Below are 27,339 nucleotides of genomic sequence, written 5' to 3' on the forward strand. Positions count from 1 at the left end.
AGCAGGCGCTGCCGGGGCCGGACAGGCGCTGAGCACACCCGGGGGCACCGGCGGGAACCCGGCGGGTGGGCTGAGCGGGCAACCGGGGCCACGACGGGGCTGAAGGGACCACCGCAGGCTGCTGGCAGCGCCGGCACAGCCGTGGGGTGCCGAGGGCATCCCCCGGGGCTCTGAGGAGCTCAGCGGTCCCTGGGGCGCTCCCGCGGCGGCGGCGCTGAGGGCTGCGCGTACCCCGGGGCCCACGGCTCCCCCGGGGCCCACGGCTCCCGCCGCTGCCCGTAACCCGGCGGCGGAAGCAGCGGCCGAGCTCCAGCCGCCCAATGGGCTGGTGCTGCGCGGCGCCGGGGCCCGTCACTTCCTGGCCCTGCAGCCGGCGGCAGCGAGGCGAGAGCCGGGGCCGGGGGCGGCGGGGCCCGCAGCCTGCCCGGCGCCCGCCACCAACATGCCCTTTGACTTCAGGAGGTGAGTGCGGCCGGGCTGGGCCGCTCCCCCGCCCCGCGGGCCCGGCCTCGCCCGCCGCTTGGCTGGGCCGCGGCCTCCCCCGGCCCCGCTGCCCCCGGCCCGGGCAGGCAGCGCAGGCGGCGGTGGGCGCCCCCCGCCCGGGAGCAGCCGCTCGGGTGAGGCCGCCCCGCAGCAGCGAGGGGAGGGCCGGGCCCGTGGACCCGAGGTGGAACCCGAGGGAGGGAGGGATGGGTGCATGGATGGGTGCACAAGTAGGTCTGGGCAGGGAGGGGACGTGGGAGGCCCTGTTGTTATATAACGCCGTTGTGCAAAGCACGAGGGGTGTGTGGAGTTTCGAGCTTCCCCGGGCGGGAGGTGAAACGGAGAAATAACTGAGTCAATTACACTGTTAAGCAGGTATTCTTTATTTTATCAGCGCTGGGGAGGCTCTGCGGATCATCCTCTGTAAGTGCTCCAAAGACTGGATGCTCTTGCGTTGCTCATATTCGCATAATTATTGTGTATGCATTACAATTTTTGGAAATTTGGACATACAATACATCTATACTAAGAAATAATTGATGATGTTAGCTATAATTGTTTAGTTTCTTACTTACAAACATCTATTAATTATTAGTTAAATATAAACTAAGCACTCTGCTTCTAAACAATGTATCACTCAATCTTCTGTCTCCCTCTTGTCATGCAGAAGGACCTAAAACTTGAAAAATATCCCCTCGTTTTGCAGGTGGTGAGAAAGCATTGATCATGTCAATTGGTTAATGATGGATACGTCTTTTATAACGTAATCACGGAACAGGTTAATTTAGCAGCTTCTCTTCAGAGCGGTGCGGGCTCGGGGGTGTTGAGGGGAAGGCCCTGGGTCTGTTCGCCTCCCGCAGCAGCTTCCAGAGGTTGGCGGTTACCGTGACCGAGGTTGGTGCCTCCAGCCTTGGTTTGGGCACTTAGGGCAGGTGTGAGTTGTGGGATCTGGCCTCTGTACCCTGTGGGCTGCCCCAGTCAGTTTCAGATATCGAAACAAGCGAAAAAGATCCCTTTGACTCAAAAGGAGCTGAAATAGCAACTGTGGATTCAAGAAGTGTTCAAGAAGAGGCTGGACAACGTCCTCAGACACAGGGTGTGAACTGTAGGGTTGTCCTGTGCAGGGGCAGGAGTTGGACTCAATGATCCTCGTGGATCCCTTCCAGCTCAGGACATTCTATGATTTGTAACTTTCTGAATTCATAGGTGCTATGGGGAAGACACACAGATGAGTTTTCTCATGTAGGTTTTACTAGAGCATCAGCATTATAATAAAAAATGCATACATTTTTGGGAGTTGAGAGATATGGTTGTTGCTTGATGCTTCTCATATAGGACCATCATGAACCATATGTCTGCACCCCTTTGAGATGACAGCGGGAAATGGTGATAATTGCCATTCTTTGGTTCTCTCAAACAAAAGTTGTGTATTGTATTTTTGCTGTAATTCTAAATCAGGCCTCTCATTTATACAGGCTAACAGGATCTTGTATGTGATCCATGGGGCACTATTGAACATGGAGGCAGTTGCTTCTGAATGAAAACTTGCTGAAGCTGGAAACAGCATCTGCTGGATCATGTGGGATCCAGGGCCGAGAGCCCCATTTCTGCTTTTGTGTAAAATTTGATAGAAAAATTCTTCTCAGCTTTGGAGACATTCTGCCAGCTGCAAGTCCCATTGCCGTCTATTTTCAGACTTGTACAATACATGAAAAATAAGGGATTCTGGGTTGTGGCTGTCACTTTGTAATAGCAGATAAATTAAATGTTGTTTCAGATGTCTTTGAAAAATGTGATTTTTGTTGGGTCTCAGAATGTGCATGTGAAAACACTGGTTCACCAAGGGTAATCATCTTAAGAGACAGCACTAGTGCTTCAGTTTGGAATGGAACAGACATTAAGTAAAGGCTGAGTTGCAGAGTTTGTGTTAATGAGGTACAAAAAGACAGAGGCATCGGTTCAGATCTGCATTATAAAGATTCACAATTGCAAATAACTTCTTTGTCATTCAGGTTGGAGGATTAGAAATAGACACTTCAAAGGACCTGCTCAAATAATATGAGCTTACTGAAGTTCAGCTTTTCTGCAAAGCTGAATTTTTAAAAGACTGCCATTGATAGCAAGAACTTTATATTTGACGGTAGAGGGAAACTGTAGTCACATGTAACAAACCACTTTCCTGTTTTAGAAGCATGAACAGAGTTTAGGACCAAATTTTTTACAAAGGTTAGAGTCTGCATTTAGCTGTTGTGGTTTTTGTTCATTGTGCAGTCAGTGGAACAAAATCTGTTGAGGTTGGAAAATTTTACTGTCATAGGTAAAATATGATGCATACATGAAAAAAAAAAAAGGTACAGTTACTTCCTGACAACTATAGAACATACAAAACAATACTCTTAAAGAAATAAGGTTACCACCTGTAGTAAGTTTCTGAATGAAGTGATGTTTTCCATCATGTAACATGCAAGGATTTTCATTCAGAGATTTCAACCGGGTGTTCTCTTTAACAGGGACAGTTTGGCACTCTGTCTTTAGCACACACTTTAAAGTGGCTGTTATGCCTTTGTATGGTTAAATTGTTAAGAAACTTAAAAAATTGCCCCTACATGTCTTCTGAAGTCCAAAATTCAGAGGTTCCAAATGGAAAGACATTGTGTTCTGCTGGAGGTCACAGATTTCATAGGTCTGTGCTGCTAATGCATCTGAAGAAATCGCTGTCCTTAGCTGCCCTGCTCGGGGAGGCAAGTTCTTTTTCTGTTGTATTCTCCCCTCAAATAGAGCTTTTGGATTTGGTATTTTAGAGTGGCAGGACATTGACAGCCAACGTCAGTTGTAGAGAGGGGCATAGTAGACCAGCTAGAGGTTTGGGACACAAAATAGCTCTAGGAGGAGCAGATGGCCACAGTCTCATCTGGAGAACATAGAGACACGAATGACAAGTAATGAAAACAGCCTGTGACCAAAAAAAGTCCCTATTCTTCCCCAACTAAAAGTCAAAGAAAGCATTTCCATCCACGTGACTAAGTCTCTTTCCTATCTCCTGGACTTACGGGTTCATATTTGGCCAGACAGATGAACCCGAAGTGCTTGAATATGTTTTTTGGAAGTTGTCTTTGGGCCAGAGTCTGAGGCACATTGGTTGGTATCAGATATGGAAGTAGCTTGTTTTATTAGTTGTGCTTTTTTTGTGCGGTACTTTCTTTTTCCTATAGGACTTCGGTTTTCTTGGTTTATCGATGGTCCTCTTTGCTAATATGAAATGCATTTAATTTATAAATAAAACAATATTTTCACAGTAAAGTAATTGCAAGTGAATAATAATTATTCTGTCCCAAGTATCTTCAGGGTTTTGATAATGCTTAGTACTTACCTAATGCTTTTCATTTTTCAAAGCATTTCCTTTGCACTAATCTCTACAGTCCTGCTGTGATGTTGGTGAGGAACCAAGTTTCCAGATTGGAGCCACATTGGTCAATTAAACACGTCACGAGACACCAGCCCTCCTGCAGAACCACTACATTAGTTTGTATTTCTAGAAGGCCTGGTTCTTTCTTATTTTTTAAAACCTATCTGGCTGCAAGAGAGAGACAGGTTTTCCCTTGTTGCCTCCCCTCCTGGTTTGTTAGAACTTATGTCAGCAAAGCAGCTTCCTACCTATTCGATTGAGGATTTTGTTGCTGGAGCCAAAAGGGTATTTCCCCCTTGAACCTTTAAGACCCCACGCCACCTGCGTACTTGCAGCATCTGGGGATGATTAAAATCGTAATTAGATTAAACTGTAAGCCTGGGTCATCTTGAGCGGTGCTTGTGGGCCAGAAGATTTCTCACGTGTTGTGTGATCTGGTTGGCAGGGAGGTTGAGCTTCAGCAGTGAGCGCCAGAATTCAGGCTGCGCTGGTGGCGAGAATTACAGAAATAAAAACAAAATGACTCCTGCCCACTGGATGTGGACGTGGTGTAGAGAGACATTGCTCCTCAATCTGGTGGCTTTTCTTGGCACCTGCCTGTTTGCATGAAGGAGTTACCGGTGGCTTTGTAGCAGATGCTGAAACTTCGGAACTATTTTGGTAGCTTTAACTGATGAGACTGAGAAAAACTAAAATAGACCACTCCGAAATCAAGTTTTTGTTCTAATTGTGGGCAATTCTCAGTTGTGCCCTGGACACAAATGTGGCCAATATACATTAATCCTTATTTTTATATTTAACTGAGAAATTCAGAGTTTATTTCCCATGATTGATCATCATGATGTTTTCACTGGGATGGGTTTTCTTGAATTTTTTTTTTTTTTTTTTTTAAGAGCTTGATAACCTGAATGAAGTAACAGTATGTTATACCTGGATTTTGGAGGCCATGGGAAAGGAGCAAAGCTTAGAAGGGATTTAGATTTAAATGCTGATTTAGAATGGAAGTTCTTTGCAGTAAAGACTCTTATTCCATCTGCACGGTACAACGGGCCCCCACAGTCAGCTGTTCCTTGGCACATGTGTGATAAATAATACTTTTTACATGGATATTCTGATTCAGACACAAACAACATCTTTGTTTTGGGACACGGACAGGTCTTTTCTTTGGTCCCCTTATGTCTTTTTGAAATCAAATTGTCCAGTCTTAACTGGAGCTGACACAATTCCAACATTATTGCTGTTAGGAGAGCCAGGATGTTTGGTTTGAGTTGGGATGGCAAATAGGCAAACTGATGCTCAAGACATCTGACCTGGCCCAGTTGCGAAACCAGTGACACAGGCAGCTCTGGCAACACCGGGAGCTCTGTTTGTCCTCCTTTGATTCCTGACCGGATTAGCGAGGGCAAACCGGTGGATTGTGGGCGATTTGGAGTCTAAGGAGAAAAATCTCTTCCGAACTAAGCAACTCCTTGGACAACAATTTCTCATTCACTTGTGAGCCTAAGAAAAATAGCTTTATTCTAGTCTTCAAGCTTAAGAAATAAGGAACAACGCTGCCTTTTGTAATCATACTGTTTTTCTTTCTACAGGTTTGTGATGGTCACAAGTTAAAATCTTCCTGTAACCCCTCAAATCTCGCTTAAACTTGTATGGCAGTTGTTCATCCTGGTTTTGAATATTTGCCAGTAGTTAAGCAGAAATGGTGGCTACATAATGTTTTGGCACTGCCTAATAAATGTCAAATGTTAGTGGAAATGTACATGTTTGCTCAGGAGTTTTAATTTGGAGCCTCATCAGATTGCGGTGCTCTGTACTCTATCCGTCTGCTTACTCTCTCCCGGCACGTTGTTTAACCATTGCAGCTGCGTTAACACACTCCGGTTCATTTGGCAAAACTACTGGCTGAATGTATTTTAACAAATGAGCTCGTGGTGCCACTCCTCTAGAAGGTACAGGGTGCTGATAGCAGCATGTTCTTGGCTGAAATGTTGTGGGGAAGACGAGAGAGAATAAAGAGCCAAGGCCAGCTTGTACGGCTTCTTGTGCACCCTGATGTGTAGGGCTGTGTGTGCAGCATTGGCATCTAAAGGTTTGTACGTGCCCTGCACTGAGCTGCATGTGGTCACACTCACTCCCACAGACATAGACGTTGCCACTTGTATGATGGTTTTGTTCAAAATCTTAAATCCTGCGTGTGATTGAGCTGGTAGCCATCACTTCTTAAAGCCAACATTTATACCTAGTGGCTGTGACATTGTTCTGTGTTGGTAAGATAGTTGCCTTTGCAGGGACCTGCACTTTTTCTCTCTCGCTACTGAGGCAATCGCCGGGGGCTTCAGAGCACCTGGTAACTCCGCAAGCGCGTTTTCATCTGGAGCCGCAGCCACGTCTGGTGAGCGTGTTCCACTTCACATTGTGCAATGTCGCTGGTAAACAAGCCTTGTGAATGGTATTGCTGCCACCTTACATAATTCCCCGAGTTGATTTTGGTGCCAGGCAGTACCATGACTAACGTGGTTTCAACAATAGCCCTCTGAGGGCACCTGGGCAATTATTCTGCAGTCACAGTGGACGGGCCAGCAAAGCTGTACAGACAGAGCCTATTGATGCTTATGCCCCAGATAACTCGTTGTGCATAGCGTGCATGTGTGTAAATATTTCTTCCTGAGTCTCCTTAAGACATTATTTCTTTTAAAATATAGTTGGAGTAGAAAACTTCTCCTGAGTAAGTATGGAAAATTAAGGTCTGGCTTTGTAGGAAAATGTTGTATTGTTCCCTCTGAACTAACTGTCCTCCTTTGTTCACTCGTTGATGACACAGATGCTTTCTCCATGCCATCATAGTTCATGGCTGTGAAAACGACTGAATCACGCTGTAAACAGAGTTGCAGCAATACCAGCAGTGGAGGGAGAAGCTGTGGCAGTTGTTGAGCTTGTGTTTTGAAGTGTGCATGTGCTTTTTTTTTTAGTCATGTAATTCAAATGGTGGAGGTGGTGAGGAAAGAAGCGTCTTCCAATGAAAGAAGCAATAGTGGAATCATCTGGGGTTTTTTGTCTTCTATCCAAGCACAAGCCCTGAAGTGTTGTCTGGGTATTCCTGTACTGAGCCAGCTCTCCCCAAAATGGAAAACTTGTTCTGCCAAAAAATTATTAACTGCAAGTTTGCCACAATCTACAAAATCTTCCCTACACTGAAATGTTGCAGTATCTTAGTAGTGGTCATAGGAGACACACACAGGTAGGGACGGCAATTAAATGGATGGACAGCGAGGCTGCATTTGAATTGTGTGTGTTTGGATGTCTGCTTTTTTGTTTGGTTGTTTTTCAAGGATGTTTCCCAATGACATGTATCTAGTTTAAGCCAGAAAGTTTGGCATTTAGTAGAAGAGCCTTCAAAATGCCATGTAAATATAGACAGGCATGTATTTCTACTAACAGGATTTCAGGCAGTCATGGTTGCTAAGTATGTATTTAACAGTCATATCCTAAGGCAGATCACCGGCCTCCCTAATTGCTGTCCATTCCTGTAGACTACGGTGTGTTGTGAATGAAATGAGGCTGGAGACTCTGCTAAAACACCAGTACGGCCAGTAACGTGAATATAACTTTGTGTTTTCTGATAAAGGTGAAGTCTCGGAGCCTCACTTGATTCCACTTCTCTCTAAATGGACTGTGACTCTACTGAACTGAAATCTCAATCTGGCTGCTGCATTATATGAAGTTGTATCTGAACTACCAAACACTGGTAAACTTGGTCCCCAGGTACAAGTTGCAGCTCTGTCTTGGGTCTGTGTCAGACACGTTTTCGGAGTGGGGTGGCATCAATATGGATGTTTCTTGGAAACTGAGTCAAAACCAGGACCTTCACTTGAAAGCCAAATGACACACAAGTTGTACTTGCTTGTAGTTAATACAGTTATATACAACTGAAAAACAGGACTGAGCTGTAGAAGCACATACAGAAATTCTCATCTCCTTACTGGAATATAAATAGGAGAACCTGAGCTGGTCACTGCAGGTTTATTGATATTATTAGGTTAAATGACGAAAAAGGACAATATAATTGAATCCCTGCTGGATGCTGTCAGAAAAGGTATGGGTTTTTTTGCCCCTAAATCTTGTGTATTAAGAATGGCTTTTGTCCTGTAGAAATTGCTTTGGAGGAGAAGGAAGACTGTTGTGTGTGCATGCAGCAGTGAATGCCCTTGTTCTGCTGTTCGTAACTCTTTTCAGCTTCAGGCAAGTAGCGATCCCTTCCTGAGCCTCAGCTACTGATTTGCTTCAAGGGCAGATTATTCACTTACTTTGCAGAGCAGTGGCTGAACAGTTTTTCCTTGGAGCGCTTTTCTTGGCCTGGTACGAAAACGGAGCTGTTTTCTTCAGCCCTCCTTTTTTCTTTTCTTCTCCAGATGTTGTGTTTGTTCATGCTGCTTTGTACAAATTTCTGACTTGTGTGCTGTCCTAGTGCAGCTGGGACTCAAACCTTTCAGAAAGCAGCATCCACAAATAAAATGTACAAGATTCTGATGCTAAATGAGTCTTACCAGATCTTGTTTCCATGTGTTCAGCAGTACAAGGCAGCAATAGTCTTTATGTTTTGTGATTCGTAGAAGCTATGAGAAAGACTGTGGTACAACCCTTTTATTCTGTAGCTGTGTCCTGGTTTTGCTCTGAGTTGTGTGTAGGTAATTTCTTGGAAATTGCAGCCGGAGTTGGAATTTCGTGAAGTGTCTGGTGGAGATCAGGACTCGGTGTCTGCGGAGGGCTGGGGAGCTGGATGCTGAGGGACCAGCAGCCGTGGGCAGCGGATGGAGCCAGAGGAACCCTGAGCTGGCAGGTCTGGAATTGGGAAAGGGGGAGATGTTCGGGACTAGAGGCTCACAGAGGAGTGAACGGGTGAGGGACGGTGCTGGAGGAAGCGGCTGGGAGGTGCTGGGGGGCTGCAAGTGGAAGAATCTCTGAGCTTAAGGACGATGAAGGCTCTGGAACAGGAGGGATTACAGTTCACGTGGGACATTCAAGTATCTGAACAGTTTGCTTCGTTTGGGGGGCAGCCGTGTATGTTTAATCCCGTTCTCTCCGATCTCCAGAACGCAGCACTACGCTCAGAAGTACAATCGCTCTTGCTCACAGGCCAGTGAAGGGCTGGAGCCTTTTAAATACCAGTCCCCTTACTTGAACATTTTTTCTTCATGACACTTTTCTCCTGTTTTGATGAAGCAGGGTATAGTTTGCTCACTTTATTAAAAATACATTTCTCTTCCATCCTTCATTTTGACACCTGCTTCACTGCCTAAAAGGAAATAAAACGCTTGCTGGCAAGACTCCACCATTGAGTATTTGAGATTGTAAATACTTTCCTCCTCCTAATTACCTTTGAAATATGTTTGAGCCTAACACTTTTATTTTGAAAAAAAAAAACCAAGTGATGTACTGCTCACTCTCTTCCATACTTCAGTGCCGCCTAAAATAGTTTACACTTTTGGTGTATTTCAGCAATAGTAATTGCTGTGTATTCCTGGGCAATAGAGAACAAGCTTCTTACGCACTGAGAGAAAAAGAGCATAAGATTTAGAACATGGTTGACAAAAAGGTGTTATGCAGGACAGCACAATGGAGTTGGGGAGGTTGGAACTAGGTCCTTGGAAATAAATCAATTTAAGCGGAAGCAGAATGTATTCATTTTTTGTGCCCTCTTTTTGAAGTGTTGTGGGGATTCATAGTCTCTTGTCCTAGAAATAAATGGGCTGTGGTTTGGGGTTTTTTTTCTATATAAATCCTGTACCTGCTAAGGAACGAGCAGACCCGATGATATAATGGCACAGAGGCCGGTGCCTCTGACGTTATCGCTGCCCCTTTCCCAAATGTCCAGTCAGCCAAAGGCTGGATTATATAATGAATGACAGCCCTCCTGTCTAACCTTGTTTTCTTGTTCTCAGTACTCCTCCTTGTTTCAGAAACTTCCTCCCTTAGTTTCATTATGTTCTTGGAACTAGAATTAAGAGGGAGGAGCTGGCTGGCAAGGAAACCTATCCCTGCATTTCAGTCCCAGGCTTCGAAGTGTGGAGAGTCAGCAGGTCAAAAAAAATTATTTGGAGGATCGTGCTTTGAAAACTGGTGTGAGTGGAAAGTCAGTCACAGAGAATTTGAAAATTGCAGTCTTCACCTGTTTGCAGTAGAGATAAACTAGTTTAAAATGCCATTAAGCCCGTCACCTCCTGGTCCGGTCCTTTGTGTATCGGAGCTTGGTCAAAGTAGTTCAGGATTAAACAGTTTCCAATGCAATTTTGAAGCCTTGAGAGTCTGTCCATTAAAGCTCAGCTTCTGCAGTATGTGTGTTAATATGCTATTGTGTGTAAATGAGGACTAGCTGATTACTTAATGATGTTTGCATATTATCTGCTGTTACGTAGGTGTTAATCTTATAAAAGGTCTTAATAACTGCTTGGTATTTACAAGCATTGGCTTATTAGTCCTGCTTTGAATCTATATTTGCATCTTGAGTTTGCATTCAAGGCCAAGCTTTGGTATTTGTATATTCAGTATTTATTTTCTGTGAAACTGAGATTAACAGGATCACTTATTTTACTTTCCACATGCTTTGAAGTTTGCCAATTCGGAAAAACATTCCTGATCAAGATCGTTCATAAACTTGCACTCTGGGCACAACCCAGTTACTGAACAAGGCTCAGCTCTGGCAGGGCACGTCCAGTTTGTTTTCACAAGCTCTTCTTTCTCCAGCTTTCCTTGCACAGGCCTTCAAAGAAGTCGCAGCTTTGATCAGTAATACTTCACATATTTGCAGGGTTTTCATCTGTAGATTTCAGTGTGCTTGATGAAAGGTGGGCAAATGTCAGCAGGTGCCAGTCTGCAAAATGAAGAAGCCGAAGAAGAAAGGTTTAATTGACTGGAAGAGAAATTCCACAGTGAGTCAGTGCTGGGAGCAGGACAGAATTCAGGTCTGTTGGCTCCTGCTGCTGCATCCCATCCCATCCCATCCCATCTGACCCCAGACAGAAGCTGTCCCGAGCTGCTCTCTGCACATTATGTTCTCATCTCCCGGCAGACAGGAAACATAGAAATTTCATTTAAACAAAGAATTGCAGAATGGAGCACTCGGAGTCAGTAATTCCGATTTTCCTCCCTGGCCGCTGACTTCCTGCCATTGTTTTCCCCGGCTGTAAAACACAGTGATGGATTTCGCCAACTTAGTTGAAGGAGAGTTATTACTTTTCACCTGTGCTGGGTTGTGTAGGAGCTCAGTGTTCTTGCAGAGCTGTGCTTGCCTTTGGATGGGAAGAAAAGCAGCATGATCTAAAGGGTTTAGGAATGAAATCTCGAACTAATATTTCTCCATAAAACCAGAAAAATTCGTGCTTCCTATACATGTATAGGGAAAGGTGTTAGAATAAGGCACCTCTCCTGCTTTTGGACTGTTTAAGAGTGAATTTACTGGTGTGTAGAAATTCTTTGATAGATCTGTGGAACAAAATTCTGGTTTTTTGTCCAGCATAGGTGCAGCAAGGGCCATAAGAAGTTGAAAATGCGTAGGGAGTTCGAAGTCACTGCTTTTTTAAACAGAGATTTTACTTAAAAAGACGTGCTGTTCTTGATGTTTCCCCAATTAAAACAAAATAACCCAAAAGAATTAATTCTGACAGAATTTGGACTCTGTAAATCTTAGAATTGGCTTTTAATTATCTTTGCAGCGTCCCTGAAAGAGGCTGTCCTGCGTTCTGACATCGCTTTGGAGGGGACGTGGCTCGGACAGCCTCCCTTGCGCTGTCCTTTGGAGGTCTCCAGCTCTCTTGTAGGGGTTGCATCTTCTCTCAAGCCCATGCTTTCCTGCTTCTGAGACTTGTTCCAAACCTCCGGTCAGACCAGGTCTGACTTTTTTTTTATTTTTTTGCAGCAGCTGTACAAGCATCTGCTGTACACAATCCAGCCCACAAAGCTGCTGAGCTCTCGTGTGTCCCCTGTCCAGCCGTCTGCAAGGGCAGTCTTGCCCCACTTGTGCCTTTGTCATCGTTGTCCCAGACACTACCTGTTCTCCAGGGCCACCTTCTTTACTGTTTTGCTAATTTCCAATATTCTCTCGTTAGGCACATGGAGTGGGGTATCTGGTCTTTCAGGCCATCTCCGCATACCCCAGGAGTCAGCCTGCTGTTCCACTGTTGAATAAAATCGATTTAGCAAGCAAAGAGGTTAATCTTTTTCTCTCTGGACCCGCTCACAGTAGTTCTAGGTACGGTTTTAACAACTGTGAACATTAAAAGTCCCCTCAACAACTTCAAACAGGTGCCTAGGATTTTATTTTTATTTTTTTAAGTCAATGTTCTTTTGTTAATCGAAAAGCACTGTGTGTGCAAACCTAACTCAGCTGCGCTGTTTGTTCTGCTTTTACATTTCACTCAGCTTGAGCAGTCACGTTGAAAACTAAATTGGTGGTTTTAGTTTTATCCATTATACGAAAGTAACAACTTTGCTTTTAAAGATCTTGCTGCGAGTGTCTGATGTGCCGGGTAGGAAGGAACAGCCAGAGAGGTGAGCTCTGTGTTGCAGGTACCTGTCTGCCTTTGGCGGATGTATAAACCTGCTTGTTTTTATTTTATTTTATTTTACCTCTGAAGAGGTTAAAAGCCACCCAGGGCTGAGCGCTGTTCAGGTGCTCTGGTTCATAATTAACCTTCTGCTACTGCCCAGCACTCCAAGGCTGTTCAGGCAGCTTTGTTGGCAAAGTGGGGATGAATTGTCCCAAAGTCATTATTTGAGAGCAATGACCCAAGAAAACAGAGAACAGTCACTGCCTCTTAAACAACTTTTTTTTTTCTTTTTAAGCTCCTAGCTAAGTGATTTTTTTTTTTGTTTAAAATCTTTCGTTCTTCTAGTAGTACTGGAGTATTTTATATGCTTTCCTGGTTTCTTTAGCACCTTGCAATCTCTCTTAGTTTTTTAATGTCTGTCTCAACTGAAGAAGCACCAAGAGATATAAAGTCCTGGGGCAGCCATTTCTTCCCATCTTAGTGTAGTAGCTACAGCCTCAGAATCTGTTTTTCTTCATCTTGGTGCTGTGGAGCATGGGGAGGCGGACGGGGAGTCGGTCCCTGGGTGTTTGGTGGGTGTTTCGGTGGGTGCTCTCACTAACCAGCTCTTGCACTGAGTTGCTTCATGAAACCTCTCAAACATTCTGGTGAGCACAGACCCCGTGGTGCCTCGAGCTGTTGGGGAAGCAGGTTTTCTCTTATATGCTTTGATTAGACGCTGGACATCTCTTTGCCTGAGCAGTCAGCAGGTGACAAAGGTACAAATGCTCCTTGTCACAAAGCAGTGTGCCTTTCAGGGGAAGGTTTCTCTAGAAATACCACTGGGTACTCAGAGAAGGGTGTTTCCCTTTTGCCGTTAGTCTTCAGCCTCAGTGATCTTGCCCGGACAACAGTCTCTTTGTAGCTTCCTTTTGATTCTGTGAATTCTCATAGAAGATATCCAATATGGTATCTTTTTTCCCCTTCTACCTCCGAGCTACACTGATTTTGGGGGGCAGAAGAAAGTTTCTGAGACAGATGTTGCTACTGACTTCTGATCACCCCTTTGTAACACCAACCTCCGCTAAAGTTTTCCTGGAGAGAAAAAACGGAGTCTGTTTGTGCACAGTCGTCTTCGAATGTCAGATGGACTTAATCCAATTTATATTTACCATGACTGATTCCCTTCCTACTTCCCATGTCCTCCTTACAAATGATAAAGCATTTTATGCAAAGCAAATCACCGGATTCTCAACTATAAGTGGTATCTGTGTTAAGAGCCTTAATAGCAGCAGGTACTGAATGAATCATAGTCCATAAACTCTTCTGCTCACTCTAGGGATGCTTCTTCCGTGGATAATAGCAGCAGGAACATGAGGAAAGTGGTGGCTTGAACTGTGGACTGGTTGAAAACTCTTCAGAGCCTCGTTCAGCTCGTTTCACGTGCACTTCAACGTGTTTCCTGAAGTGGGGTTGAGGTTGCTCATTCTTCTCTCCCCACTTCACACCCGCCTTGGTTTCCTGAACTGCTAATGCACCTCTTCTGTCGTGAAATGACAAACTTAAAAATAGATACAGTTATACAAATCTTGTGGGAAGAGCTGGTTGTCTGTCTGCATCAGATCTATAGCTCCCATGGGGAACCAAATAAAGGTGGCTGAACCAACCATCTCTGAATTATATATCTGTAATACTGCAAAAAACCAGAAATGTTCAAAGAGGCAGATAGGAACCAGGAAGAATAGAAGTGTGTAGGGTGACAAATCCCAAGGTTATGTCTGTGTCTCCAGGGAAAATTAATCATTCTCAAAGTTCAGGATGATTCGTCTCTTCAATGGCAGCTGTATAGAAAGAGTTAGTTGGCTGGATTCACTGGTGTCTACATGAAGCAATTAAAGAGTCAGGTGTAATTCAGAAGGATGTGACCTAAAATTGCCTCTGCTTGGTGAGCACCACCGTGTCTGCCTCTGCCTTCCTAAACACTCTGATCCCTTCTGTGACACTAGGAGATCCTGAAAAGTGAACGCAAAGAACATATGATTTGATCTGAAGAAAAAAATACGTTTGAATAGCAACAGCCCACATTAGTCCAGATACAGCTTTTGAAGCCCATCAGACACTGGCACTTGAAGTCTGCCGTGCTTTGGTTCGGCTCCGCCGAGGTGCCCCCATCTGCAGCGTTCCCTCACTGTCCGCTCGTGCAGCTGCGGTAAGATGGGACCAAACGTGTTTTCCATGTTTCTCAGAGGCCCGTTGCGCTCCTAGCATCAGGCAGCGAGTTCTGCCTCAGACAGAGGCAGCATGTGACAAGGAGCATTTGTACCTTCATCACGCTGAGATTTGCCAATTCTCTGTTTGAACCTATTGAAGACCGATCCCTGTGCTGCTCTTCTTTACAATGCCGCTTGACCAGTTTGCTGACATTCCTGTCAGGCAGGTGAGAAAGTTTTTTATTATGTCCACTCAGCATTGGATTGGGAAAAAAGTACTGCAGCATTCTCTGACGTTAGTTATGGATGTTGGGTCCTGTGAAACTCTGACATTGCCAGACAGCCTTTTTTTATGTCTTTGTGTGCAATCATTCTCTCCATTGAAAGAAAAGACAATAGATATGCTAGATGTGTCAGGAAATTCCTTTGTTATACTGATGACAACTATTTCTCTCTTTAGCCTTGTATTCTGGTATTGCAAGGTCCAGCCCTTCCTTTATGAGGGTATGTAGGGGAGGTTTAGATTGGATATTAGGAAAAAATTCTTCCCGGAAAGGGTTGTCGGGCATTGGAACAGGCTGCCCAGGGCAGTGGTGGAGTCACCATCCCTGGAGGGGTTTAAAAGGCGTTTAGACGAGGTTCTTAGGAACATGGTTTAGTGCTGGAGTGAGGGTATGGTTGGACTTGATGATCCTGAGGGTCTCTTCCAACCAAAATGATTCTATCATTCTATGACCTGGAGGAAGAGTTTTCCTAGCAAAAAGTTTGTTATTTCTACTTTGCAGCCATGTTCAGGTGATGGACTCAAAGATATTCCTTAGCCTTACAAGTCTTGCCTTTCTGAGCAAAGAAGGAAAGTTGCCAAAAGCAAGATATAAATACCGTGCTGGTCGTCCTGTGGAAACTACATGTACATGCTGTATAAGCATAAAGTAACGTATCCCTGTGTGAAAGCAGGATAACCTGCTGCACGGTACCGCGGGGTAAGAGAGTTCACTCAGCAGTTGCTGCGAGGCAGCGAACATGCCGTAAATCTACACCCTGGTTTCCCGTGGTCGTTTTGCATATGACTACAAGACAACCCGAGTGGATATTCACAGCGCGGTACAGTGTGTCGTGCTGCGTTCTGAGCTGGCTGGTGTAACCTCCCTGAACATCCTGGCTTCCTCCAGCATTACTAATACCTTCCACTGCTTCCAATGTGCCAGTATCGGAAATCTGTAAGGCGGTTTTGCAATATATAGAGCACGAGGTTCCTCTCTGTTTCCAGGGTACAAATATTCTCCCAAGTGACCAACACCTCAGGAACCTGGAGGCTTGTTGGAATTTTTCCTGCAGGTGCTTTGCAGGAACATCTGACCTGAGGGCAAGTAAAACCTGTTCCCCTTCACCATGCGTACAACTGCACGGCCTCCTCCCTCATACATTACAAATCATCTGTGGTGTCTAATCCTTATTCTTCTCTCTTCCCAGGACAGTGTCAGTGATCCGCTGGAATTGCTTTGAGCTCTGTGAGGCAGGCAAGAAGCCGCTGGCAAAAGGGATTTGTCTAGTGAAGTCTAGAAGTTAATCAGATTTTTAACCCTTAGGTCTGATAGGAGCTATGGCTTTCACAAATCCATGATTTCTTGGGGTTTAGGGTCTACTGTTAAAATAGCCCTTGTCAACTTTACAGATTTGTTTCAGAAGTTTGCTTGATTTACTGATTTGTTAGAATTATATGTCATTAACAAGGCCACCTTTGGGGTTCCATCCTCTACTTACTGCTGGGATCTCACATCTCTTGTGTCTCACAAACATACTTTTCAAGCTGTCATTGAATCCTCTGCAATTTTTATTTTCTTTTAACTCAGAGTTTAAATCAGAGTTAACAAGATAGCTCAGGTCTCTGGCCATGCCAGCATCTTGTCATTCTCTTCCGAGTTTAATGTCCTTTTGGGCTTCCAGCTTGCCCTTCTCTGAACGCATAAAGCCAACTCCTGTTTTCACCATCCTGGATCTGACTTAATAAATTGTACTTTCTCAAGCTGTGGCCAGTATCAAATGCTTTATAGGAAGATGCCTGGTACCCTGAAGAATATTTTTCTTTTACCAAAGTGTAAACCCTCCCAATCCAGAGCATGTATTTTCCAAGCAGATACATGTTCTACCAGGATATGTGCACGTACCCAGTCCTTTTTCTTTCGCTTTGGGAGTCTCTTGGACTCACTGGTATGACATGCCAGTGAGCAGAAGCCAGCCAGCAGTGTTCGTCTCTTATTCCAAACCTGTCTCGTTCCATTCCCTTGCTGTTCATGTTAATTGTTTTTATCATTTCAGCATCCTTCTGCAAGCTTAAATACACCTCCCCTGCTTGCCTTCCCTTCTGTCGCTTAAGTCAGATTCTGGATGTCGTCCTTCAAGCTTCTGCGTTCATCTGTAAGATCTCAGCTGAGGTTTCGTCCTTTCTCCCAACCGTCCAGTCTGCTCTTCTTGTCTCTTCTGCATATGTTGTCCACTCTTGATTCTGTTATTCCTTAGTGCCTGTCCTCACCTGAAAATGTGTTAATTCTACAAAACAAAGCCATTAAAACTGTATGCAGCCCCCTGAGTTATTCTGTACTCTTGGACGTGCCTCTGGACAGTAGGTTCCAGGCTGGGATGCTGTTTGCCTGGTGTTCTTTGCCCGGCGAGCTGTGTACGCTCGCTGTGCTCGTGCATTAAGCGATCCTTACAGTGCGTGAAGGGCCTCCCTGTTGCAAATGTGCTGTACTGCGCTCGCAGGGAGGTTTGAGCCTCTACGTATAGACCCAAGAGTTCTCAAAACTCCAGGCAAATCAGAGCCTGAGACTTCCTTAAAGCCCTTTTCAGATGCGTGTCACGGGAGTAGAAGAGAGAGGGAATGTAATGTTGTGGTAGAAGAGATGGGAAGCACAACAGCCCAGAGCGGGTGGGCTGCCTTTTGAGAACTTAAAGCCAAGTCATAAATGTGGCTGGGAGCCATCGATCGCTTTCTGTAGTGTCTTTGCCTAATCTTAGCTTATTTATGCCGTGTAAAACTTAATTTGTGGGGTTTGGGTGTTACTTACATGATTAAAATGGTAGTCAGAGGAGAGAACCCTGCCATGACATCAACTTTCCACCGAGTTCTTTAAAAAGCTAGATTTTTTTTTTTTTCACCCTGTGACGGGTCATCATTTTCATCCTAGTAAATATTTCTCATTGTAAGAACGATCTTCCTTTTATAGTATCCCCACGCCGCTGTTTTTACTGAATCCAGCATATTTCCTATTTCCAATTGTTCACTCACGCTCAGCAGTTCGTGCCTGTTCATGTGCTCTCTGTCTTTTTTTCTTTCTCAGCTCTTTTAGCCTTGTTGATCTATTATTGTGACTTTGGCGAGACGCCGCCAGCTTTCAGCGTTTAATGGGCTGTGAGCAGGAACCATCAGCTGCTTCCTCTGCCTGGGACACCCTGATGTCACCAGCTTCTCTGGGCTGCGTTACCATCCACTGCTGGTGCTTTGGTGTATGTGGAAAGAATGTAAACAGCGCTTTCCAGATGTGCTCAGAGCAGCTGGAGAGCCATAAATGGGCTGTTTGCTTCAGGAATATTACTGATCTGTTTAGGAGATGACAGTGAATAGAGTCATAAAAACATTTAGCTCCGATGCATATCCTGTGCAGAATGCTCTCTCGAGTGTGTTGCGGTGGGTTGTTGGAACGGTTAAGCAGTTACACAGCGTGATCAGGACTTGTAGGGTGAACTATCTTTATACCCGTTCTTCCCTCTCCTTCCTTCCTCCAGCTTCAACTCCTGAATGAAACACAACAACGTCCTTCTAATCTCATGCAAGGCAAGTGCTGTTTTGTTCGCCCCAAATGCATCCCAGCTGTAAATGGTCTCAACAGACAAGGAGTGAAGAAAAGAAAGACGATCTAGTTTTTAAACTCTGAGTACAATAGTTGGTGTAGTAGGAACTACTGAATAAAGGTGGGGGTGTTTCATTGTGGTGCAGTATAGAGCAGGAGTTTGGAAGCCAGTGTCTCTCATGCCTCTTCGGGGCTGGAAAAAGCATCAAATCTCACCCACTTGTATATCCAAAAAAAGTCTGTTTTGGGGGAGAACCAGTCACTTCCTTCTTTAGGGTGTGTGTGTGTTTTTAATACACTAATTAATTTTTATTGAGTGGTGGAAAAACTGATGTCAGAGCGGCATTGCGGCTGGACACGCAGGAACACAAGGTTGTAGGAAATAATACCTCTAGCATCATAAGGGCAGTGAAAGTTTAACCACGGAGAGTTTAAAATAGCAAAGCTGAGCCATATGGATATTAAAAGATATGACTGAATCAAAACAACGGTCTAATATTAAACTAGATTTTGCTGGGGGAGTAGGTTTCTTGTCTCGACACCTTCATTTCTGACTTGGGTGTTGTCAACTTCTGGCTATTGCAGGGTACAAACTAGAAGGGGCAATATAGGTTGTATCTCATGGGTTGGGTTTTTTGCCAGGCCTCTTTATTCAGGAGTCTGTAGAGTATCCGTTTCCTTTTACGGAGGTCTATAAACTTGTCCAGCGTGACTTCTTCCTTGGTGCGTCTCACAGTTCAGGTCACACAGATCCATGAGAAGGCGGAGGGCGGTGGAGAGAAGTGCTTTGGAAATTGGAGCCAAGACGGAGCGCAGTTACATAATTGTACAAAGGAAAAAGGATTTTTTGTTTTGGTTTGGTTTTCCTTCTCGTACCCTTCTGTGAACTGAAAAAATGTTGTTGGAAAGCTCAATGGAAAAACTTCAGCATCGTTCATCCCTGTGGGGACGTGAAATGTATTGAAATGTTCCACCTGTTTTATGGCTGTTGCTTTTTCTCTTTCAGGTTTGACATCTACAGGAAGGTGCCAAAAGACCTTACACAGCCAACCTACACAGGGGCTATTAGTAAGTAACTCTTCTTTTTGATGTCCCTGCATACCCCTGGTCTAAAATTAAAGACCTTTTGGCTTCTCTGTCTCCAGGGAATTTTTTTAAAGGGATATGAAACACTGGAAGGGGTATCCTTTGTTGCTGAAACGGCTCATTTTGCCCAGTCTGTGAGGTTGTACTAAACAGTGGAGTAGTTTGCATGGATTCAGAATCTCAACAACAAAAAGTAATAAAGATACACTGTCAAGAAAGGGAGCTCCTAAAAGCCATCAGTGAAATACCCACTCGCTACTGAAGTAGCTAGAGACCTTTTTGCTTGTGCCTTCCCGCGGACAGAAGCTGTGAGGCTGCTCCACACACTCGTAGGGGGGCTAAATGCGGATTTTTTTTGTTTGCCTCTCTCTGGTAGGCACCCCCTCAGTCAGTGTGCAAACCAGCTGGTAGCAGTTGCGTTCACAATTAGCGTACGCAGGCCTTTGCTTGCTGAACAGACACGAGGAGCCAAACTCCTGCAAACGGGGAGTGCAGGTTGTGAATCAGGAGCAGCGCGGGTGCCAGTATGTGGTGGCCAGCGGTGGAGATGATTTGGGTAACACATATTCCTCCCACAACATACTCAGGGGATTCATCTGATGTTGTAGGTGAGACTAATGAGCAGAGATCTTATTTTGTTGTTATTTGTCATGCTTTTAAAGAATAAAAATTGCTTGGTCAGAAACCACTGATAGCGATCCACTCTCACTCCCATGTATCAATACACAGACTCTGGCTGATATGAATCTCTTGCCTTGGGCCCCTTTTCCTTCCTTCCTCCTCCCGAGGGAGGCTGTAGGCTGAGTAACGCAATTTCACACAATTACGCGCAGTGAGTACACTGTGTGGAGCAGTAAACATCGATCAGGCTGATCCTGCCAGGCCCGCGATGAGACGCCTAATGCAGCTTTTCTGTTCCATTGACCGGTGCCCTCCTTTGATCACGGAGCTGTGCTCCGTTCATCCATTCTTGTAGACGGGTCAGCAGCCTTGTATGTCATCGCTGACGTGAGTGATGTCACATCCCTTGGTGACAGCAGGCGTCGAATAGAACTGAGTCAGTGGCAGTGAATCAATGGTCACGAAGCAAAGCGCTTGATGAGCTAAAGAAACTCCTCACTGTGAGGATGGTCGGAGACTGGAACAGGTTGCCCAGCGTGGTGTGGAGACTCCAGCCTTGGAGACACTCAAAACAACTGGACCTGGGCAACCTGCTTTAGCTGACCCTGTGCTGGGCAGGATGATCTCCGGAGTTCCCTGCCAGCCTCAACTATTCTGTGCTTTTGTGCAGATAGCACATTACTCTAAATATTGACTTTCAGAGAGTCCTTGTCCTCCCTGTTCTCCTGACCACTGAATAACTTGTATGTTGACTCCCTTTTAGGTTTGCTGAAACTGCGAACAAAGGGCTCGAATAAAACTGCTCATTTAGAGGTGTATGAGACTCAGTGTTTTGAAAGAACACTTTGAACTTGTCAGTGATCCTGCCTTTTCTTCTGTTTTGGAAACGAAGAGTTCCCACACTGTAACTGGGCTCCCTTTGAGAATTTGTCTTGTTATGAATCACCTGCAAAAGTGTATGTTTTAGAAACAAAAAACCCATCAAAGTTTTAGGCTTTCTGATCTGCAGTAAACAGCTCAAGTGATAAGTCTGTTGTGGGAAGGCTTGAAGGCTGTGACTCTTACTCGAAATTATTAGCTGACTTATTTCTCTCTATTGTTATTTGCACCTTCTCAGGCTTTGATTTTTCTTCTCTAACTGGTTCTCCTTCTTTTTGTCAGAGTGTTTTCAGACAGGCTGATAGAAGCTTTTGAACCACACAGCCAGCCAACAAACCATGGTGGCTTTGCATGTGAGGATCTTGTGTGCAGCTTTCCTAATGGACTCTCTGTCTGACCAAGCCTGGGACTTGTAATTTAAAAGCCAGTAATCCTGCGAGTTGTAGGAGACTGTGAACGAGACCAGCCCGTTGCCGTGCTGGTTTGAAGCCTGGGAAGGTTGCATTTCATGATAAATGCTTTAGGGAAGTCAGCCTGTAGTAACTTTAGGGACTTGGGGGTAGGTGAAGTTCTGCCTCATTAAAAAGTCTTTTAGGGTCTAGTAAATAAGTGAAACAACTATGGCCGCTACTATATTTTGGCTTTCTTTAAGTCTTCTAAGTTTTTCAGGGCAGACATAAAATAGCCCATAGTAGCTGATTATTAATTTAGACCACGATTTCTGCTGGAACTTTAGTTCAGTATCACTTCTGGTGCTGAAGGCTTTCTGGAATAGGAATGGATTTCCTGCAAGATTCCTGCAGTTGGTTTTGGATTCTAAAAAGGCCTTTTCTTTTTTTGAAAAGTTTGAGGTTTATTGGAGAAGAGGGAATAGATCAGATTACAGGAGAAAATAGATGGAAGGTACCGACTGTGCTTCTGCCCACCAGGACTGAAGTGGCAACTCTTTTAGGAAAGAGACAGCTCAGGGAGAACAAGGGTTGGGGTATTTGGACAACCTGGTGTAGGTGAAGATGCCCCTGCTCATTGCAGGTGGCTCGGACTGGATGACCTTCAAAGGTCCCTTCCAACCCAAAATGTTCTATGATTCTATTTTGGTGGAAAAGAGCAGGTGATCTTGAACACAAACAAGTTCAGAAGCCAACTGGTGGGTTATTTAGTCTTTCTGGTACTTATGGGTTTGTAATTTCACAAGTTGCAGTGAATGCAGCCTACAAGATATTTCAAATCTGTGGAGCAACCCTTCCAGCTATCGAAAACCAGTAGGAATGAAGGAATAAAGCACAGTCCACTGTTCTTTAGTGGAGTGAGGTTTGTATTGGAACACCATGCTCACTGCTGTGGACTTCTCTGAAAAGTGTGAAGTTACCAATTCCTTTTTTCTCAATAAAGACCTCTTCTTTTGGGCAGTGTTGTGATCCCTGTGCCACTTAGCCAGTCGTACCATTGTTGTCCCCCACCCACCATGGCTGCTGTGACAGCCTGGGCAGACGTGGGGACAACTTGGCCATGTTTGGGGTGCCCTGGCTGGCTCACAGTTGGCATCTGGCCGGAGAGGAGCAGTCTGGCTTCTCCAGAGAGGGACCTGTGACTCGGACAGCTGCTGTAGTAATCCTGCTATTTAGCAGTCTGGATGCATAGTTTGCATGCACATGTTGTATGCACACATGGTAATGTTATCCAGATATACTCTATGCTGCTTGGAGGCTGGAGTTCTAAATACGCATCAGGAAATATCAAAGTTATGATTCACGTGGCATCTGCAACATTGCACTTTGTAGCAGTTTGCTCCATTGAACAATAAATGCTATTAATTTTATGCCTTAATATAGACATGGATCCATGTTCTCAGTCTGTACGATGTGTTAAACACTTTGCATTTCTTTCATTTCTTGTGGGGTGGGGAGGAAGAGTCAGGAATGTACATAGATGGGGTATGTATCAGAAGGGATTTGTACAAAAGGTTAGCCTGTCAAAGCTAGTGTAGAAAAAAAACTTGAGAGCATTTCCCATCCTTTTGAGATCACTGATTAGCCAACAGCTATGTGTTCCAGTGTGTCTAACACCAGCAACCTTTGATATATTGATCACATTATATTAGAGTTTTAAGAAGCCTGTCTTAGACGGTCCTTCAAGCTCTGTGGGAACATCCCATTGCTCTTGCAGTTAAGCTGAGTTCTGTGCATCAATTGTTTTATTCTGTCTGATCCTAGCCTTTAATCTATTTTCCCAAATATAATACAGTTGTCAAATGTGGGTGGCAGGAACTGCACATTTGCATGGAAGCAACTAAAGGCCTTCGCTATGAAATAAGTAGCTGAAACGCCGTGTACGTAAATTCTTATGCTGGGAACATAGTATATGCCTGCAGGTCCATGCTAAGGAGAGGAGCTCACATTCTGTGTCTGAAAAAATGCTGGCTCGAGAGACAGTTTAACACGTAAGTCTCACGCCAAAGAGCTGCCTGCCCTGAAAATGTATGTGGATAAATGAGTTTAACACAAGAGTGGCCGTGCCAGCTAGATCAGTGCAAACGTCTGTGCGATCGGGTATCGTCCTGCTCCAAGGGCTCAGCAGCAGATGCCTTAGAGGACCGTGAGGATGGGCTGAACACATCACTAGGTTCCGTCAGTTGGCAGCTCTGAACTTCTTGAGTCAGAGGTGGTTGCCTTGTGTTTAGTAGCCCTCAATGGATTTCTTCTTCAGGGTATGTCCGATTTCTTTTTGAAATCTTATAGACTCTTTTTTTTTTTTCCCAAGTATCCCCAACGTCCCTAGTCAAAAATCTTCAGAATTTAGTTAGGTGCTATGTAAAGGAAAACCCGTTCTTGTTTTCAGCCTCCTCTTCCCTCTCATGCCCATACTGGAAAAGACAGTGAGTGGTTGTTTCCCATTCATCTCCTTCAGGCTGCTCATTATTTTATAAAACCCTCTCATGTCCACCCTCAGTAATCTCTTTGACAGGTTAAAAACCAAGTATGTAGTTTGAAGACTGGCACAAGCATTGAGGAGCTTTGAAAGTCAGTCCTTGCCAGGCATTTCAGGGCATTCTTACAGGATTTTTTAAGATACAGGTTAGTGGAATTTTACTGTACTATATTGGGTAAGTACTGTCACAAGCCTTCACTGCAAGAGCTGAATTGGAAGACGGACTTGAGGGAGTGAATACTTTGTATGCTGGAAAAGCAGAAGATAATTTGATGGCGGAGAAAAAAGTTTAAAAAATTGGGAGAGAGAAAGCCCTGGAAGAGAATGTACAGTTAGTAGTACCAGGCTTGCATAGCAGTGCTGGAGAGCAGAACGGTCCAGCTGACGCTGTGGAAAGATGATAACGAGCAGAGAGGAACATGGGGAGCAATTAAAGAAGAAAGGGTTGTCTCTATGTCAAATGCTCTCCCCTGCATGCTGCCGAAGGTCGGAGATCTTGTGTGTCTGCTGTTCTGTGGTTAACAGTAAGAAACACTGGATCAACTAGTCTTGTGCCTAGGTTGCTTTTTTTGTGCTCTTCTGGAGGTGTGTATGTTCTCATCAGAATTTGCCGGTGTGCTTTAGGTAAGACCTTTCTCCTCCCTGGGCAGTAGAGAAGACAGTGAAAATATATAATTTTTGATAAATATTTTTTCTGTACTTTTCCCTGTGTTATTTTATGTAATAGCTCTGAATAGAACAGTTATCAAGACAAGTTTTGATCTCTTGAATTCTGCAGAAATTTAACATTATGTTTTATAAGCGGTGGCTCAGCCCAGGCCTGGAAGCAACTGTGTGACCATCTGAGCTTTCTCTTTAGAAATGAATATCCTCTCTCGCTTCCCATTTTCCATGTGGTCTTTGGCTTCGTTTTTCCCCTCTTCTCTCTTTCTTCATCCTAGCTAATGGATTTTTTGGCATCTCTCTTAATCCCTTGCACTTTTCCGAGGGTCAGTAGATGAATCCACCCTTGAAATGACTCTAAGGAAGGGGAAGCAATGCATTTCTCTTTCCTCAGAGCTATGAACTGACTAATCTGGAGAGTGAGGCACAAGGCTGCAGGTCAGTGGGGTCTGTCTCGGGGTTTGCCCAGGTACCTCCTCTTTCCTTCCCTCGTCTCTCACATTCTCTACCAAGGGAGTGGGACAGGTGCTATTGTGAGATGAAATTGCTCCCCAGCCAGTTGTTGCTTGAGCTTCCCCAAGGAATGGGAATTCAGGCCGTATAGGTCATGTGGAATAAAGCTGAGGAACAGGGTTTTTCCTGCGTGTTTCTCAATCCTAATTAGTGGCTGTGGCAAAGTGCTGATTTCCAAAGAGCGCTCGGTCATTGTAACTCCGCTGGGATTGAGGGGTGAGCCAATTGTACTCCTGGCATAGCGTGCCGTTTCCTGGTGTGCTCCTTTGTGTAGTGATTCATGGTGAACGTGGGTATTTTATTTAATACAAATACACATTGCAGACCCATCTCCTTGAGTGGGCACATCCTTGTCTGCTCCAGTCATCCCTGCTCAATGGGATGTACAGCTGTCTTTCCTTCCAGCCCTCCGGTGTGGGTCAATGACTCTGTTACTGCTATGTGAGTGTCACTCTACGATGTTTTGAATAGTTTCCTGATGAAGAATAAACTGTAATACGCCAGTTGCTTTGGGTTCCTTCCTTTTAACTCTAGGTCGGCATTCTTAGGAAAGACGTGGGACTTGTTGTCCAGGTACCTCGCATTTCCTTCACTGGGAATTTTCCCCTTCTGAAGAGTCATGTCAGCAAATGGAGAAATTAGAGCAATATCAGGCATTGACTGGACTAGTCCATTATCGCCACGTCCCTGCTGTACCAGCTCTATCTAGTGAGTAGCGCAGGCTGCGAGATGACTGACACAGAGCCTTAGAACTTGAGAAAGAACCAAAATGTCTCCTAATCCACAAAACACTGCATAGCCAACTGTATGCTTTTGAAGCAAGGAGGTGTTGATTCTTTCTCCCTGCTGGAGGTTTTTAGTAGTAACACAATTAGATTTGGAGAAAGGGCTCCAAAGAAATCATATTGTCAAGCAGCTTTGTCAAGAAGGAGGGAGAGCTGGTGGAGCAGCATTGTGTGCTGGAGACGAAGAACGCAGAAGCCATGGGAAATGGAAATCGTGATGGGAAGGGTGGCCCCAGAATTAAGATACCCCGCAGGATGTTGGGCATTGTCACACCATTGAAGTCACTGCTCTGATGGCCTCGTCTGGGTCTCTGTCTCTAAAGACTGTTAGTTCTCAATGTGTCTGGGTGGCAAATCCATGGGGCAAATAATAAGCCTGTGTGAAAACAGTTTATGTCTTTGTTAGAGATGTGAAACTAACCTTTTCCTCTCCTTGCCTGTTTTTCAGTCTCTGTCTGCTGCTGTCTCTTCATCCTGTTTCTCTTCCTGTCTGAGCTCACCGGATTCATAGCCACTGAAATGTAAGTAAAAGTCACGTTTTCCTTTGTTTGGATGTATGTGCGTATGTGATTCTTCACAGCTTTACTCTGTTATCATGGGAAAATGGGTTTGCAGTTTTTAGTTGTCTAATGGGTTTTGGATTCTTTTTGGTTGAGTCTGAATTCTCAGTCAGTCATTCAGCTTTTTAAGTCACTGAAGTATACTAGGCAAACTTGGTTCTAAAATACTGTGTTAGAGAAAACTGTTCCAGACCTTCCTGCTCCTGTACTAGCTGCATCCTGGATTTTTCTGTTGGGCACAGTGAGTGTTTTTCATGTGGCCACGGATCACATCAAAAGCTTCTGACCCTTTTCAGTTCTCTGGTGAGCAGGTATAAGGTGGTGTGAATACTGAGAAGATCAGTATCAGTCAGTTGCAGGTTCCCTCTTCCTCCTCGATTTCTTGTCCTCATCTGAGATTTCTTTCCCTCTCCTCCTGAATAGGCACATCCCTCTGTACTTGTTTGATTCAAAGTGATTCTCCAAAACTCGTGTATTTTTCATCAGTGATATGGAATGTTTAAATGTGTGGTGCCTGCTGCTCAATCTATGTGCTCTGTACTCTGAGGCTGTGGGATCCCATTGCAGATACGGTGGGATCTCTGATGAGACGTTTTCTTTTCCCCTCGCTTCCCTGTGGATAAAATGGGTATCACGTTCTGCCAGTCTTCACTGGATGCTTTTGGAGATGCTTTTTGGAAAAAAGAATTGTGTAAAATAGGAAAGATTATTAGTTTAATGTTAAAATACCTTTTTTTTGTTAATGTCAGAGCTGAATCTCTGATACATGCAGATAGCTTTACTCACATGTGAAGTTTATCTTCTTTCTTTTTGTCTGTTGAGTCTTACTTGG

At 44.6% G+C, this 27,339-nt stretch overlaps 1 protein-coding gene across 1 annotated transcript in view; it reads left to right on the forward strand.

Moving 5' to 3' along the window:
* Positions 1-360: 360 nt before the first annotated feature.
* Positions 361-27,339, forward strand: part of ERGIC1 (endoplasmic reticulum-golgi intermediate compartment 1) — a 57,503-nt gene continuing 30,524 nt past the window's right edge. Inside the window, exons 1-3 of the mRNA XM_065644377.1 lie at positions 361-462; positions 19,479-19,540; positions 26,396-26,468. Of these exons, the coding sequence (XP_065500449.1) occupies positions 443-462; positions 19,479-19,540; positions 26,396-26,468 (155 nt within the window). The 5' untranslated portion in view covers positions 361-442. The remainder of the gene's footprint in view (positions 463-19,478; positions 19,541-26,395; positions 26,469-27,339) is intronic.

Source organism: Caloenas nicobarica, chromosome 13, assembly GCF_036013445.1.
Source record: "Caloenas nicobarica isolate bCalNic1 chromosome 13, bCalNic1.hap1, whole genome shotgun sequence".
NCBI lineage: Eukaryota > Metazoa > Chordata > Aves > Columbiformes > Columbidae > Caloenas > Caloenas nicobarica.